Source organism: Rhamphochromis longiceps, linkage group LG8 (assembly GCF_057381845.1).
Source record: "Rhamphochromis longiceps isolate RC_006_pf linkage group LG8, R_longiceps_female_GT1.1, whole genome shotgun sequence".
In the NCBI taxonomy this organism is placed as follows: Eukaryota; Metazoa; Chordata; class Actinopteri; order Cichliformes; family Cichlidae; genus Rhamphochromis; species Rhamphochromis longiceps.
Window position 1 is genome coordinate 6,645,334 of NC_140564.1, and position 18,238 is coordinate 6,663,571.

An 18,238-nucleotide genomic window follows, 5' to 3' on the forward strand; every position below is an offset into this window, starting at 1 on the left:
CATTGACATTATAGTTAGTGGGGCTAACTGCTATGAGACAATATATTTATATGGTCTGAACCACACAGAATATGATCCATTTCAGCTTATAAACTGTAATCTTATTCAGCTTTGACTATTTCTGACAGATATTTTAATAACTGGTTTTTTTATTAAGAAAAATCTATCCTTCATGTTGGTTTTTAGTTCAAAGACCAACATGAAGGCCCTTATAACCTATCCCCAGCTGCACAGTGTGTGAGCTACCAGCAGCACCTTTATTCTTCCCAGGTCCTGAAAGATTTGTGCCTCCATCCCAGTCTTTCCATTTCTCCCAGTCTACCTCACAAAAAAGCACTCTACTGAGCACACAGTGCCTGCGTCATTCCTTTCAGCAGATGGAGATGAGGGGGAGGGTAACACAGAGTGAGAAAGGGGTGGAAGAAGAGGGAGCCATATGTCTACTCTGCATCAGTGTCAACATCACTGCCACGCGAGCCTTCGTCACCGGAAAACAACAAGGAAGATCGTCACACAGGAGAGCTTAAAAGAACAATCATCAATAGCAGCAGCAGCCGCAGCAGCGGCTCCTCCTTCACCAGACGTGCATCCACAAATTGGGCAAGAAGCTTGAAATTGAGCATCTAAATATTGTCCTAGAAGCTCTTCTAGGCATGACCTGAGGAAGCGGCAGCTAGTCATCGAGCTTTCTTGCTCCATCAACATGGGTAACCAAGAGACAAAGCAAAAGAAAGCAGCAGCAGCATCAAGCAACGGAAGCTACCCATCGCTAGATGAAGGATGGAGAGAGGGAGGAGGGGACGTAAAAAAAGGAGGAAAGAAACTCCATGGTAAACATGGAGGTAAAGGAACAGGCAGTGCAGGAGGAAGGGGAGTGACGGACGGCACAGGACTAAAAAATAAAAATAAATCAGAGTCCAAGTCTTCTGTTTTCTCCATCCGGAAGCGAAAGGGTAACCTTAAAGGAAAAGGAGACGTGTGTTCATCAGTGAAAGGCTCAAAAGAGGATGTTTTAGCATCTCAGCACGATGAGCTGGACAGCACAAAAACACCTGATCTGTCTGCAGATGAGCTGGGGCAGTCGGACACTGAGGCTGCCTTTCCTGAGAAGAGAAAGAAGCAGGGGAAAAGGGATGATGGAGATGAGAGAGACGAGAAGCATGAGATGCAGCAGAAAGCATCGACCGCAAACTCTCCTGCAGAAGATGGAGGGCAGAAGGGAGGGAGCTCAGGATCAGACACTGATATCTACAGTTTCCACTCAGCAGCTGACCATGAGGATTTGCTTGCGGATATCCAGCTCGCTATAAGGCTCCAGCAACAGCAGCATGGGGGGGTTACCTCAATTGTGGAAACACAAGGAGGGGGAGGAAGGAATCTAATTTGGGGGGAAGGAAAGGATAGGAGGAAACAGAGTAATGGGGTAGTTAAATTAACTCCTCCTGAGGTGCTTGACCTGACCCCAGAATTAGAGCTGGGGTCTGATGCCTTGTCATTCCTGGAGGGAGGATCTATTATTGGCTCTGTCAAGCAAAACGAGCCACTTCCCACACAGAATAGCCCCTTCAACGCAGAGGTTATTGAGAAGAATGAGGACAGGCATCTGGAGCTAAAGGGGCAGGGGCAAAGAGAAGCTGCTCTTTGTGTTTCCACAGGCACAAAAGACCAGCATGCTTTGCTTCAGCAGCGCCCTCACACAGATATTTCCATAGCTACTGAAGGGGGGGCAACAGTCTGCCCGGTGACCATGACAACTGTTGGTAACAGTTTCCACGATTTTACATTTGACAGCACTGGGAAAATCACAGGGGAAGAGGAGGGAGCAAGTGCTGAAACCCAGCAGGAGCAGGTGAGGGAGCTTGAGATGGATGCTAATCTCAGTCTTCCACTGCCAGACGACAACCATAGAAGTCCTGAGCCACTAGAGGGACTGAGTTCAAGAACTGTATTTGAAGAAGGTGAGATTCACTTAGGCTCAGGTACCAGCGCTGAGTCTCTTGAGGACTGCTTAAGTGCTGACTCTGAACCCAGCCCCTCTACCAGCACCAAGGCTTCCCCCTCCAACCAGCAGTTTAGGAGGAGCAGCGCCTGCTTTAGCCCACTACTTCCTCAGGAGAGCCCCACATTGGCCAAACGCCTCCTCAAGTCTGCCCACCCCGCCACCTGCTCTAGTCCTGTGGTGAAACCTTACCCTCCCATCTTCCCGTCCTACATCAAAACCACTACAAGACAGCTCAGTTCCCCAGGGCACTCACCATCTCATAGCCCCCTCTCCCCACGCAGAGCTCACCATAACTTTCACAGGTACTGGTTGTTTGCATGGCTGATACTGGTTCTAGAATTTTAAAGCACTGTAATGTCAAAATGATCATATGAGACCTAATTTAAAACGTAACATCTAACAAGATTAGCCTATTTAGCACATACAAAAAACTCAAATCTTAGCCCCACGTGGATTAAAACAGACTATATTCTTTTCGTTTTCATAATTTCTCTTATTTTCAAGAATAATCTCAACATTTTCGCTGTTATTTTCATTGTTTTAGAAACATAGGTTTGTGGCAAAGTGGCACTGAGCAATTTTCTTGTAGTAAAAGGCATTAATAATGAGAGATCTGCTAGACTGTAAGCAAACCACTAGATCAAGGACGTATTTAGTGTTTAAAATAAGTACTGTATACGTCATCAGTATTCTAAAAAAATATATATTTCTAAAGGTGCTATTGACATGAAATTCTCACCAGATGTTGGTAACAACCCATCCAATTCACACATGCAATGAAATCAAACCATAGTTGTGCATAAATTAGGGTATTTATAATAATGAGAAATGACTCAGGAAAAAAAGTATTGAACACACTGAAAACGTTTTAATACTTTGTCATCACTAACAAGGACTTTTGTACAGTTGCATGGAGGAAATTCATTGCTCAAGTGTGATTTCGGCCCACACAAACAGTCTTCAAATTTTGAGTGCTCGATGGGACCCTTCTATGAACTCAGAGCTTTAGTTCTTTTCAGTTGGATTCAGGTCAGCAGGATTCTAGCCATTTTCTTTTCTTTCTCTGAAACGTTTGGTTTTCTTGTTTTCTTCTCTGTCTTGTTGAAATGTGCACCCTCATTTCATCTTCATTATCCTGGTAGATGGCAACAGGTTTTGGTCAAGAATATCTTGGTACATATTTCCATTCATCCTTCCTTAATTATATGAAACGTGCCAGTGTGGTATGCTGAAAAACAGCCCCACACCATGATGTTCCCCCCTCCAAACTTCACTGTTGGTGGTTTTTTGGGGTGATATGCAGCATATTTGACCCTCAAACATGTTGTGTATTATGGCATCTAAAGAGTTCTCCCAGTATTCCACTCGTCTAAATGTTGTTAAGCAAACTTTAAATGTGCTTAAACATGCTTTTTCTTCAGTAATTGAGTCTTGCATGGTGAGCAATGCCTGTCATGGCAGTTGAGTGCATTGCTTATTGTTTTCTAAAACAATTGCACCTTAGCGCTCCACAAGTGATGCTTGGCACTTGGAGAACTCTTATGATGATTCTTTTCACTCCACTGTCTAGTCTGGATCTAACTCACTCGTATTAATTTGCACTAAGTGGCAGACTTGCTTTTTAATCACTCATAGAGTTTAGCTGGTGTAATGTAACCTTCTGTGCCTTTTTCCACACTCTCTTTCTTCATGTATTTAATAGTTTTTCTTTGGGTCATTTTTCAGTATTGCAGATAATTTATGGAACTCTATGGTTTGATTTCTCTTTACATGTATAGATTGGATGAGTTGTTACTGACATATGTAAGAATTTCATGTCAATTCCTGAACTCATGGCTAAACTCAAGATGAACATTACATTATTACACAAACATCTGAGTGTTTCTGTAATAACATTTTTCTCAACAAACGATTGTGAAGTAATACAGTAGTTTAATGTGTTCACTGATTATTGGATGCAAATCATCTTTCTGTGATATTTTGGATGATCTCACTGTGTCTACAAGAAGGAAATGGTCCACAGAGGCTAAACGCTTTTGTACTAAGCCGTAAACATGCGTTTTAATGTTTAGTTGAGCACTTTATCTATGGAGAGGATGAAGGCTCTGTCAGTTTGCCTAAAATGGAAGAAATCAGAAAACTGTGGAAAAGTAAAACTAACTGTAAACACATTGCAAGAAATGCACTTGCAAAGCTAAGCTAACCGGGAACATAAATGTTACAGGATGATGGCTGAAGGTTGGCAGGTGCGCAGAAAACGCTCCAGAAGCCTTGCTAGCCCTTTGAGTCGCTCAGCTGACTGGACAGAGGAACTAGACAGGCGATTGAGAGGCAAGGAGGAAGATGGAGGTGGCTTACTGAGCTCAGGAGAATATTTGGGGGGCCACACAGGAGGAGGCAGCCAGCCCATCTGTGGAACGAGAAGATTTTCATGTGGACAAGTATCTACTTGTGGTTTTCAGGATGTCTTTACAGGTGAGTATTAAACAGTGTGTGGACATGTGTGGGTGTAAGCAGGAATTATTTAACTTGTTACTTAGTCAAAAGGGTTAATACTATATGCAAGGTCCTATATCAGGTCCCTATATCACTCTGGGAATATTTAAAGAGTTTAAAAAAAACTCTATATGAACTTCTGTCAAGCTGTTTGACATCAGTAAAGGCCAGATGGCTCTGCTTGCTGCTTGTGCTAGTGAGGTGCTGCTGATGCAACTGGGAACTTTATGGCAATATTATGAAGCAAACAGACTCCTTATTGGGCTACATTTGGATCAAATCTGACAGGCAAATCATAACCAAATTTTCAGTGGCAGTTCTGAGATAAATACATCTCATGACTGGCAAATCAGATCTTGATGCATTCTCAATCATCCAGGAAAGTAAATCTCCAAAAGTTGATTGTGTTCATCTGGACGTAGCGTTTTGTGGGAGAAACGTTTCATCACTCATCCAGGTGACTTCTTCAGTCTCAGCTGACTGCAGGTTTCCCCAAAACGCTACGTCCAGATGAACAGGATCAACTTTTGGAGAGCAGACTGACTTCATATTCTAACAACATTTATTCAGGCTTTACTGACAGTGCTGGCATGCCACTTTATATTATTGGATAAAACTGATATTGAGAATGCTTAACTGTGAAGACATAATAGGTGATATCCCACAATACATGGCTGTAGCTCAGGTGGCAGAGCAGGTCAGCCACTAATCAGAAGGTCAGTGGTTCGATCCCAGGCTGCCTCCTAGCTGCATGCCAAATATCCTTGGGCAAGATACTAACCCCATGTTTGCCTACTGGTGGTGGTCAGAGGGCCCGGTGGTGCCAGTGTCCGGCAGCCTCGCCTCTGTCAGTGCGCCCCAGGGTGGCTGTGGCTACAATGTAGCTGCCATCACCTGTGTGTGAATGTGTAGATGACTGAATGTAGTGTAAAGCGCTTTGGGGTCCTTAATGACTAGAAAAGCGCTATACAAATGCAGACCATTTATCATTTACATATGTTATTGTAATACACTGATTGTAATGCAGTGGTATTGTATCTTATCAGATGATGGGGTATCTGGTGATTCCCACCTCTATAAGGCAGTGGAAACAGCTAGAGAAAACAAGACACACTGAATCAGAAGACGAGACAAGGGTGAAGTAAAACTAAAAGCAAGGCAAAAGGTAAAAATAACTATCCAAATAAAACAGGGAGTGATATGTGATAACCAAACAGGGAAACACAGACACAACTTAATATAGGATAACTCACAAATAAAGACAGAACAAGAAATAAACTAATCACAACCAGAAAGTGAAAACAAGACTAACTGCACTAAGGAAAATATATGGTAAAAAAAGGTAAAAACTCAGCAATGAATCAAAAAACTACAAAGTCCAAAACATCAGCAGCATCTGGGCAACGACTCAGGACCATTGGACATAGTGGGTAATGTCTCAGTAACCTCAGTAAGGTGCTGTAGCAGTTGTGGTACATGAAGGTACTTTGCTTTAATATGGCAGCCTCATACTAAAATGTGAAAAACGTCATTCTGGTTCACAATACAAAACATGTTTGTGACAGACTGGTGAGCTGTCCAGTTTCCCACAACCCTTAATTGTGTAAACAGAAGAATATCAATGGATGGATGGAAACAAACAACAGACATTGTAAAAGGAAAATGTTTGGCTAGATGGAAGATCTCAAAGCACCAGGAGAGAAAACTCAAAGAAAATAGAAAGTCCACAAACAACCCCACAAACCATCCAAACAAAAATGTGTAGACAGAGATGTCAGTGTTTGTGACAGATCTGTAAGAATTACACTGAATAAAATTCTATTGACATTCAAAAAATTCAAAGGAAAAGTAGACTGCTGAGTGCCATTGTTGAGTCACAAATATGCGCTAGTCAAAATTATGCTGTCATCACATCAGTAAATTCAGAACATGGGTTTGGTGATGATGATGTCATTTTTCAGGATAATAATAGATTTTGTCGATGAGAGTGTCAAACCACTTCTTTAAAAAACACATATCTTTTTAAAGAAGGTGAAGTGAAGACTCCATGACAAAGCTCCACGCAGCAAAGCTGATGTCAGCTACTAGCTGAGAAACGTGGAACCAGGTTGGTTTTATTAGTGAAAAAGCTGAGCCAGGAGGTGGAAAAGGTATCATAATAATTGTGATTTTTTAAAATGATAATTCCACTTTTTTGCTGAACAGTAAGTGAATACATATTTTTCTTCGACTTAATCTGGAAAATCAGAATCAGAATCAGAATCAGAATCAGAATACTTTATTGATCCCTGGGGGAAATTATTTTTTGTTACAGTGCTCCATTTTAAACCATTTTAAAAATATCCTGTTATATACAAAAGTTTGTGAGGTACACGTCACAAAAATCTAAATATTCTGCTATATAACAAAAATAAAGTAAAAAAACAAAACAAAACAAAACTGAAAGACCATCCGACAAATATGGCGATTTTTGCCGGGAGTTGTACACAATTGATCAGTGAACAGTTTCAGTTAAAATATCCCTTTTGATCCATCTCTGCCTTTCGCCCATCCTAAGGATTAGAAGGAGTAGGTAGCCAGTGCACATTATGGTAGCCTGATACGAATCTTTGTGCCACTGTACGTCCCACAAAAAATTCTGTTTTTCTGTTTTCTCCCTGATGTCCAGGTCGAACTCTTCTGGAGAAGCTGTTCTTGCAACAGCAAGCGGATGAGCCAGAGGAGGCTGAGAGGCTCTGCTCTAGGATCTTAGCAATGGGCCTCCTGCTGCCATTCACAGACTGCTTCAGAGAACAGCTGGGGGGAAGCACTACCCACATCACCTCCACCGCATCACCCAAGTTCGATGTATGTAGTTTTACACCACACCCCTATCTTCTCATGTTAGCAGTGAATTATTTTCATTGTCATATTTTATGGGAGGCTATTTCAGATGAAAAAGGGCATATGTTGGCACTATCATTATATTAAATGATAGACAATGTTGGGAAGGTTACTTTAAACTTGTATTCCACTACATATCACAGAATAAATGCCCCAAAATGTAGTTTGTAACGTATTCTGTTGGGTTACCCAATGAGAGTAACGTATTCTGAATACTTTGGATTGCTTAATATATTGTCATGCTTCTCACATGAATGTACTATTGCTGTGTGATTTATTACTATTACTGAACTGCACATGACAATTTGCAGCTAGCAGGTTGTTAATGCTATTCATCAAGTCTAACGGTCTGCAGTCTATGAACTAACCTCAGGTAACGCCAGCTAACAGTGTTAGCTCGGTGGTGAGTAGCCTTCAGTAATAGTAATAAATCACACAGCAATAGTACATGGAAGACACTGAAGTGACACATAACCCAGGTAGCTACCACAACTAAAACAAGGTATTTGCAGTAGGCTAACGTTAGTTTTTAAAAAGAAATTACTTCCAGATGTTTGTTAAGGTTGGGTACTTTTAAGAGCAGCTTGGTTGCTGGCAAACAGAGTTTGCATTGAAGGGTCAGATTCCGCCCATTCCTTGCTTCTTTAAGTGGTGTCGGAATTTCCAAGTAAGAAATGCATTCCTGCCCGTGCACTGCTGGCTCTGTTGTGCTCGCTCTAGGTCCATTGTGTAGCTGATGCCAACAACATTAACAAGTACAAAGGCAACCTGATGCACCTGCATATTTGATGAATAGCATAGAGACTGTGCCACTGTTGTTTATTCAACCTGAATATTTTTTAACTGTATCAAAGGGAATGCGAAAGAAATGAAGAACAGCCTCTTGTTTGAATCGTCTGTGCTCAGTGATTTTCGCTGATTAAAAACAGAGACAAAGTTCATCCAGCTGCACTGACTTCTGGCATAGAAATGGTCAAACTCAATGAAAACAGCTGCAAAACGTTACTTTTAATGAAATGGTACTGAAGAGCGTGTAAAATTTGTGATTTTTAAGAAAACTGTACTGTCTGTACTAAGCATACTATATAGCAAATGATGAGTTAGTTAAGCTGGACTTGTTGTTGTCCTTACAATTAGGGTCACCAGTAATACTGGCTTTAATATGAACAAGCAAACATGTTTTAAGAATAAACAGAAAGCATAATGCACAAAGGTACTAAGTGTTCCACACAGGATCAACTCATGAACAAGAAAAGGAAAACAAATTTTGTGATTTCTAAGCTGTAACTGTGACTGCTGTTTGACTGGACTTTGTACACAAGACTGGAGTTGCACAGCTCTCTAAAAACGAGTATTTATGATTGACATTTCCAAATGTGGAGATTTATTTGTGAAATGAGGATAAGTGCAACTGTAACTGTTTTTTAAAAAAAATATGTTTACTTAGCACGACCAGCTTTACACATGGGCAGCTGTCAACCAGCCACCACACTCTTTGGATCTCTGTGAGGGGAAACAACCAATTCAGATTAAAGGCCCTTGGCCTCAAGCCAAACCAGGTGGAGATAACAGGAATGGACTTCAATCTGCACAATCAGGTAAGAATAGCACTGCTCTGTAGTCTAATCTGTAGTTCTTGTTGGTGGTTTGTGCATGCCCTAAAACTGATACAGTGTTTATTCTGTGGTCCTGGCTCTATATAAACAAACAAAAACACATTATTACCATAAGGTTATACCAAACACTGAAACAAACTAACCCTTTTGTTACAGCTGGATTGAATTCTGTATATTACAATTTTTAAAAACTCTTACTCTTACTTTTTGCGAAGTAAGCTTTACACTTTTGATTGTTTTACAATCTTTATGATTTGGTAGGCTAACACACAAACATGTGAAAGATACCAATCTTGTCATCTCGCTTATATAAAAATGCATATAAACATTTTACACTTTCTTCGTGTTTATTCATTTCTGGCTTTTTGCTTCACAAAAGCTATTACTCAGAAGATGATTATGATGTAAGAATATGATGTAAGCCAAGAGTGGCAGAAAAGTATGTGAGGTTGGACATTTGAGTCTCTTCCCCAAGGTTTTGTTGAGCGCAGGCACTTTATTGATGACGCTATGATTTCTAAGTTTTCTTCCCTTTTTAATTGTAAAACTTCTTCTGACAATGTCAAGCTCCTTCTTAACTCTTTTACTGACCAATAACTAGTCATTCTCAGTCAGGTTGCTCCTTTCAAAACTAGGCATTGCTCTGTTAGTTCCTGCACACCTTGGTTAAATGATCAAACTTGTGGTCTTTGACGTTCCTGCCGAAAAGCAGACCGTCTGGTCCACTGTGTTTATTCACTGGTCCACTGGTCTGATTATTCATCGTGAACACTTCAAAGAACTTCTTCACTTATATAATGAGTCAGTGAAAGAGGCTAGATCCTCTTATTTCAATAAACGTATAAATCATCATAAGAATAATCCAAGTACTATTTGAGACTATTAATAGTATTGTTTCTCCTCCATCTCAGCATGCTGTGTTACTTTCTGATGATACTTTTCTCAGTCTCCAAAAGTTGATTCTGTTCATCTGGACGTAGCGTTTTCAGTGGGAGAAACGTCCAGATGAACAGGATCAACTTTTGGAGATTTACTTACCTGGATGACTGAGAATGCATCAAGACACGTTTCTCAATCACTTTGTAAATAAGGTGATGGACTCGAGATCCAAATTCTCCTTAAGTGCCTTCCCTTATGAAGATGGCCCTTGGTGTCTGGGTCATTTACTTCTTTTTCTCCAATCAGACTCAATGACTTAATTACAGTAATACTGTAGGTAAAATGAAATCCTCATGATGCTCCTTAGACATATTAAACATGCCGAGGTAACTCCTCTATTGAAAAAACAGAATCTAGATCCCAGCTCTACTATTATCGGCCTATTTAAAATGACCATTTATAAGCAAATTACTAGAATAAATTGCAGAAAATCAGTTCAGGTCCTTACTATGCAGATTACAGACTGCTTACCCTTTTCAGTCTGACTTTCAAAAGCAGCACTCCACTGAGACTGCTCTCTTAAGGGTCTATAATGATCTATTAATGGCTTCTGATGCAGGGAATCTCAGCCTTCGATACCATCGATCAGCTACTTAACAGGCTGAAGATTTTGGCGGGTATAACTGGCTGTGCCTTAGACTGTTTTTTTTTCCTTCTTATCAGACAGGACCTTTTCTGCTAGGACTGACAGCTTCTCCTCTGACATTGCCCCCTTAACCTGCGGGGTTCCACAGGGTTCAGTTTTGGGTCCATCATTATTTTCTTTCTACATGCTTCCTTTAGCTGGCTTTATTCAATCTTTTAGTGACATTTCTTATAATTTCTATGCCGATGGCATTCAGCTGCGTGTCTCCTTTAAGCCTCATCAGCTGGATAGGTTTTCCAACCTAGTCCAGTGCTTAACTCAGGTTTCTACTGGGCTTTCTAGCAGTTACCTTGTTTTAAACACAAGCAAGACTGAGACCATGATCACAGCTCCTCTTGAACTACATTCTAAAACCAGTCAGGTTCTTGCTTCTTTCTGTCCTTCTGCTAAGCCAAACATTCGAGATCTTGGAGTAATATTAGATTCTTCTCAGGGCCTTGACTCACATGTCAAATCTCTGTCTCGTTCCTGTTTCTTTTATTTAAGAAAAATTTCTAAACTGTGAAAAATGGTCTCCTCAGCTGAACTGGAAAAAAATTATTCATGCATTTGTGTTGTGTTTAAATTATGGTAACGCCCTGTTTATTTGGACAAATCATCTCTTTCTCGCCTCCAAGCTATACAAAATGCAGCGGCCAGACTGCTTACACCTTCTAGCAAGAGTGCTCACATTATTTCTATTTTATATTCTTTACATTGGCTCTCAATAGATTTTAGAATGTGTTTTCAAATCCTTGTTTGAACATACAGATCACTAAATGGCCAAGCCCCATTTATGGCCAAGCTGCTTGTTGTCTCTGCTCACAGAGTTTGTTCCCCGAACATGACTGAAGACAAAAGGGGATCATCAGTGTGTGGAGGCTGTGGAACAGTCTACCACCACAGCTACGTTTGGTTGACTCTGTGGAATCTTTTAAAGAGCAGTCAAAAAAAATCTGTTTAAACAAGCCTTCTGTTGATTGACAATTTTTTAATCTTAAACTTTTGTATTGTCTATATTGTGTATTTTGGTGCCAAACATTTTGGTTATTTTAGCCTTTGTGTACAGCGTTTTGTGATTGCCTGTATACGGAAAAACACTTAATAAAAATAAACTTTACTTACTTGTGATCTGTAGTGAGATTTGAGAGCAGGTGTAAGAGAGCGTGGAGAGGTGGGAAAATGCTCTGGAGAGAAGAGGAATGAGAATCACTAGAAGCAAGACAGACTGCATGTGTGTGAATGAGAGGGACCAAGTTTAGTGCTTTGAAGACAAAGTTAGAGAGGCAAGGCTGAGATGGGTTGGACATGTGCAGAAGAGGAGTACTGAATATACTAGATAAAGGATGCATAAATGCATATGTATAAAAATGGAGCTGTCAAGCAGAAGGAAAAGAGAAAGATCACAGAGAAGATTCATGGATATAGTGAAAAAAGATATGAAGAAAATGTGAAGGATTTGTGTAACAAAACAGAATACTAGAGATGGCGAGAAATGGAGGCAGATGACCTGCTTTGGTGAAACTTGAAGAGTTACGCCAGGAAAAGAGCTCAGGCAATGTCATTCTGAAAAATGTTTGTAATGTTTGAAAACTCAAAACATGCTTGTAGAATATGAAATCCAATGATTAAAAAAGGATTCAGAGTTGCTGTCAGGTGTATTCTGGTTGTCCTGCACAAGTTTCTTGATTTACTGCATTTTCAAACTTTTAGGTTTTAACGCTAACAAACGTCGTTGTCAAATTGTATTCACAGAAACAGATACTGCTTTGTACTTAGCGGCAATTAACAGACTAATAAAATATTAGAATTTAACTAAACTGAATGAAAGACAAACTGATTAAATGAAAATGCTCCAAAATGCACATATAAATAAAAACTAATAAAAGCAGTTAACAAACAAACAAAATACTGGTATTATATCACTATTGTACAAAAATAAATAACATGCAGCTGATTGACTCAAACAGATATAATTAGATCCATAGATATTTGGACACATTTGTTCTTAGGTTGCCACTGTTGTGTATTGCACTGACCTATGTGTGTTTGTTTGTCCAGAGCTCCATGCAGATATCATGGGTTTGAGGCAGCAACATGTAAACAAAGAGGTCAGTCACTTTTCTTTCTTTCTTTCAAATTAAGAACTAAAGGCTACGCTGTTTGATTTTCCAACTCCAACATGATCCAAAATTAGTTTTGGTTTATAAGTAATGCAAGAACAGCTCTAAGAGAATTTAGAGAGCATTACAAATTTGAGCTTAAAAACATCAATGCCATTACTATGGTCATAATATAAAAAATAACACGCAATTAAGATCATCACAAAGTACGTAAAAGTAAATGTTTTACAGTGTCATAATGTAATGCATATACTGTCACATATAGAATAGAATAGAATAGAATAGAATCACCCTTTATTGTCATTGTATATGTACAACGAAACACATGCAAAGAGATTTGGATTGTACGTTTTTTTAAATGTGGTGCAGTGTGAGAGACATAAATTATCTAAACCCTGTTTAGTTAATCATGGTTTACTTGATCATGTTAATAAGTGATTGACTAAGACATAATTAACTAAATGGGGTTCGATAACCATGTTCAAACAATACATTATACCAGTTTCATAACAATAAAAGCATTAAATCATTTGAACAGTTAAAAGAGTTCAAATTCAGCAACGCAGACTTCTGTTTTTTCATAATTAAGAACGTTTTTTCACAAGACATGAAGAATGGAAAAACGCTATGGAATTAAATTTAATTGACAAGTACATCAAGTACTTCAAAGTACATTTTGAAAATGTACTTGTCAGAGGAAATGGAGGTGATAATAATGGGATATTAATGGGGCAAAAAATATGCAGTGAAGCCCACACAATAACAAACTTAACTTCATGAAGAGAAAAAAATTTCAAATACCAGACGGCAAAAATATGCCCAGGTTATCCAAATATCTGGGGCTTATATACACATATCCAAAATGAAATGCATATTAGAATAATGTCTTTGATGCTCTCACAAAGATATTTCACTAAAACCTTGTTTAAAAAAAGAAGCTTGGCATTAACTTGCCCTCTGGCCAGCTTACTGTTAAAATGCTCTCTGTGTAGCTGCTGTTTCTGTCCTGGATGCCCTTTCAACTTTACCATCTCTCGTTCTTTAGTGCAGTAAAAATCAAAGTCATGTCCACTTGGGGTGGCTATAGCTCAGGTCATCTACTGATTGGAAGGTTGGTGGTTCGATTCCTGACTTCCCCTATATCTTACTATGTAATAAGTTGTTTAAGTGTTAAAAAAATGTTATACTAAAGGTAAACTTTAATAACCTCTATATGCATTACATATAAGTTAAACATTTAAACCTTTTCTTGTTTTAATTTTGATGGTGGCTTATAAAACAAAAACTTTGCATCGTACAGTAAATACTTTTTTGATTGCCTGTAGGAATTATTTTAATAATTTGAAATGTTGGATTTTCATACACTATATGCCAGATTTAAAATAGGTAAATGGACTTATTCATGTTTTCTACTCTTCGGGAGCACTCAAAGCACTTTATACAACATGCCACATTAACTTTCTTCAATGTTTTTACCTAACATTCATACACATTCAGTCTCTGATGAATGCATCGGAGAGCAACTGGGGTTAGTACCTTGCCCAAGGATATTTGGCAGCCAGTGATCGAACCACCAACCTTTTGATCAATAAATGACATGCTCTACCTCCTGAGCTACAGTCACCCCCATTTTAAGCCTATGAACAACAATTAAATAAAAATTACAATAAAAAAGTCATTAACTATTTCACTTTATATGTAATAAATATGAAAGAAAATCCATACTAATTTTAGTTTTACTAATGATTTTTTTTTTTTTTAAATTCTGGAATAATTTATGGTTTTGCATTTTCTACAGGAAGAATGTGTTTTTCCTTCAATAAAACTGAAGGAAAAACATGTTAATGTCATCCAGCAACTGGAACAAACCATAGAAGATCTCAGGACTAAGATTGCTGAGCTGGAGCGACTGCCCCCTCTGGTGGACAAGGACAGTATGAAAGTCACCACCTCCACCACAGACAGGGAATGTGGAGGAGAAGAGGACCTACTAAGGGGTGTGTGCGATGCTCATCTTCAGACTGAGGCCTTCTCTGTTGGAGGCTTGGAGGCAAAGTCTGTGCAGACATCACCAATGGATGACAGTTCAAAGTTCAAAGTGCCTTGTAGTGAGCCAGACAGAGTCGACAGATTCCTGGAGCCTCCCCCCAGTCATGATGGGTACCTGTGTTCGTGTCAGCTACAGCCTCCTGCTCCTCCACCCCCACTTCTAGGGGGAAGTGAAAGTGGAGTCTGCCCTCCTTATTCAGGGCAGACTGTAGCACCTCCTCCTCCACCATTACCAGAAATAGTCCCACCTCCTCCACCTCCTCCACCCCCTCTTCCACCAGGTTTAGGAGTTCCTCCACCTCTCCCTGGTTGTCTGGCTCCACCCCCACCTCCTCCCTTACCTCCACCTCTCCCTCATGGTCTTGCTGCACCCCCACCTCCTCCTCCTGCCCTAGTCCCACCCCTTACTCGTGGCATGGTTCCACCTCCTCCCCCTCCTCCTCCTCCATTACCAGGAGTTAAAGGCCCACCTCCAACTGAAGCCTGTGTGCCTCCCCCTCCTCCTCCTCCTCCATTACCAGGAGTTAAAGGCCCACCTCCACCTCAAGCTTGTGTGCCTCCTCCTCCGCCTCCTCCACCTCCACCAGGAAACATCTGTGTTCCCCCAGCTCTTCCAGGAGCTCTTGGCTCCCTGCCTCCTCCACTGCCACTGGGCTTATATTCTCTGGGTCTGACACAAGAGAAACCACCCAGAAAGGCCTTGTTAGAGCCACCAAGACCCATGAAGCCTCTCTATTGGACCAGGATCCAGCTCCACACCAAGAAGTAAAGAAAGTAACATGTACATTTAGGTCCATATGTTTTGTGACATTAATACATGTTGATTGCTATACCCAGGCAGAATTACAAAGAAATGGTCAATTGTCCAAATACTTATGGGCCTAACTGTGTTATAATGATGAAAAAATCATTATGATACATTATCATTATGTTTTGGGGTTTTTTTTTATTCTGGTAAAGACATTCTTAGACATCATTATCTCAACAATATGATGATGATGGTGTTTTAATTGCCAACTCATGAAAAGACCAAAGCTATGCGCTATATTGACATAGTATAAAGAGTTAATTTTCAACTGCACATATGCTATCAACAAAGTTATTGTGACAACCCTGTTACTACATGACCAAGCCTGTGATCAAGCACAACTTCTGTATTCCCGGATCATGACTCACTATTTCATGATCAAAATGCTCACAACAGTGTTCTTGCTTTATATTTCACTGTTCAAAACACATCAAACAAAGTGCTTCATTGACATAATAAGTGGTGCTGTTTTGTGTTTCTCAGGGACATGTCATCTTCACTTGTGTGGGAAACAATTGAGGAGCCCAACGTAGACTTTCAAGAGTTTGTGGAATTGTTCTCGAAAACAGCCGTGAAGGAGAAGAAGCAGCCACTGTCTGACACCATAACCAAATCCAAGGCTAAACAGGTGTTGTGTTTAATTACATTTTAAATCCTCTGAGCTGAAAAACGTGCTCCCTCGTCTTCAGATGAATCTAAACGTACATAATCCAGAAACATGCAATAACTCACTTAAGCCATATTATAGTGTTTTTGAAACGCATCTTTAAAAAAACAACAAAAACATTGTATTTCACTAAATTTGAAACTATCTTATCACTTCATAGTTTACACTGTGTTCTACAATTTGTACATCTTAGAAATCCTGTTAGGTCACATATTTGTAAGGGGATTTAATGACCTGTGTTGCCTAGTGAATTCATTAGGTTTTAAACAGAGAGCTATATGGCTGATTTCCACCCCATCAGCTACTATAAAAGGTAGAACAAAGTGACTGAATCTGATCAGCATTATCACCTTGAATTTAAACTAATGTCTGCTATCCTTGATATAATGTAACATAAATGCACCAGATCCAATATTTGGCTCACTTTAACCCCTAATGTACATTATAGTCCACAGCTCTTGTTGTCACTACACTGTTGGCCCAACTAAGATTTCAGCATCAAGATATTGAAGTATCAGTATTAACAAAATACTATTTTAAAGTACTAAAATCTAATTTTGTCTTTTATTTCTAAAAAGTAACCACAGTTGGAATCGGATGATGTATGCGACAGCCAAAATTTGATTGGTTGACAAGTGGGCCAGAATAGAAAGGGGAGCAATAGCAGAGTTCACTGGGAACAGGGAAAGCTCAAAAAAAAAAATCATGAAAAGCACAGACCTTGGCTGGAGTGCACACTTTTCTTTTTTTAAACACTTGTTTTCACTTCAGCTCTTTGGATGTTATAACTTTGTTGCCCTTTGCGGTTGGCTCACGGACAATGGTTGCAACCAATGAGTGTAGAAAATGTTTATATCTATATTATCTTTCACACAGTCATTAGCTGAAAAACATACCGTGTACACTGCCTCTGTCTGACAACAGAGCTCACTGCTGGTAAATGGGCAGGCCCTGGAGTGGAGCAGAGAGCAAACATGCTCTCTCTGCCCGACCATAAATTCCACTTAAAGCGGAACAGGGTGCTGCTGTCAGATGGAGGCAGGGTACACAGTACAAAAATTCTGACTTAACACTTAACTCCTTTTAAGGCATTTCCATTTGTCAATTTTTATTCAGATAAGTCGATCTGAGGTTAAACACAATGTCCAGAAGCTGTGAGCTAAGGAAACAAAGTATATTTGCTTGTTTTGTGGAGAATATTGCAGCAATGTTACATTATATTAAGCAGGCAGCTGCCCACGTTAAACTGTTACTATCACAGAATAATGTGGGCATGTTTCATAAATCAGCAGCAGTCATTAAACAGCTGACAGAGTGAACAGAATATACAAAAGTAAAGTCTAGATTCTATTGTGCCGATCAGTGGTGTTGAGTGGTGGTAAAAAAATTCTGAATCTGTGCAGCATCTGGAAGCCAAATGTAAACAAACCTAACCACTTAACGTAAAACTCTGAAACAACAGCTATGTCCCAAAACCTAGGTTGCATCCTTCGGAGGCCACATTTGAAGGCTGATTATGTCACAGCCAGGCAACGAAGGCAGTCCTAATTAGAAGGTTGCTCCAAATGTGGCCGACAAATGCATCCTTCCTTTCCCTGGATTTGAAGGATGGGTCGGGTGTATCCTTCGTGGCCCAACCTATCCCAGAATTCATAGTGCAGCCTGGCCAAGTCCAGTTTCCAACAATGGTGGCAGCTACTTAGTTTTAATATTACTCTTATTACTGTTTCTGGGTCACAAAATAAACTTTAACATATTTTCAGGTGAGAATGTAGCTGTGCAAACTTCAAATATCTGTTTGGTTTATCAAGACATCACATATTTGCAAAAGTGCTCCAACGTTTTCGGAGACGTCTGTTACCCACCAGCTCGATAGCTAGCTGGGAGGTCAAGGGTCACTAGAGCCGGCGAGAACAGCAGACTCCCGGCACATCGTTTTTAGACACACACACACTCACAGTTTCTTAGCTTGGTGATTTTGTCCCGTGTCCCATTTTGACCTTAGTACTTGCAGGCCATATTCAGTGTGG

The 18,238-nt window shown here is 39.9% G+C and overlaps 1 protein-coding gene and 1 long non-coding RNA gene across 4 annotated transcripts in view; one reads left to right on the forward strand and one right to left on the reverse strand.

The window, feature by feature from the left end:
• Nucleotides 1-18,238, reverse strand: part of LOC146663004 (uncharacterized) — an 82,493-nt gene that overhangs the window by 51,784 nt on the left and 12,471 nt on the right. The window lies entirely within an intron of this gene.
• The window catches only part of LOC146663008 (formin-2-like), a 74,858-nt gene continuing 56,996 nt past the window's right edge, over nucleotides 377-18,238 (forward strand). For 2 of the 3 annotated variants that reach the window (XR_014912985.1, XM_085415588.1), the window contains exons 1-7: nucleotides 377-2,304; nucleotides 4,227-4,477; nucleotides 7,167-7,345; nucleotides 8,829-8,979; nucleotides 12,623-12,672; nucleotides 14,483-15,498; nucleotides 16,025-16,169. Coding sequence is in view for 2 of the 3 variants with exons in the window: in XM_085415588.1 (XP_085271714.1) it covers nucleotides 704-2,304; nucleotides 4,227-4,477; nucleotides 7,167-7,345; nucleotides 8,829-8,979; nucleotides 12,623-12,672; nucleotides 14,483-15,498; nucleotides 16,025-16,169 (3,393 nt within the window). In the remaining variant the exon portion in view is untranslated. The remainder of the gene's footprint in view (nucleotides 2,305-4,226; nucleotides 4,478-7,166; nucleotides 7,346-8,828; nucleotides 8,980-12,622; nucleotides 12,673-14,482; nucleotides 15,499-16,024; nucleotides 16,170-18,238) is intronic. The other variant, XM_085415587.1, reaches the window with a different exon arrangement.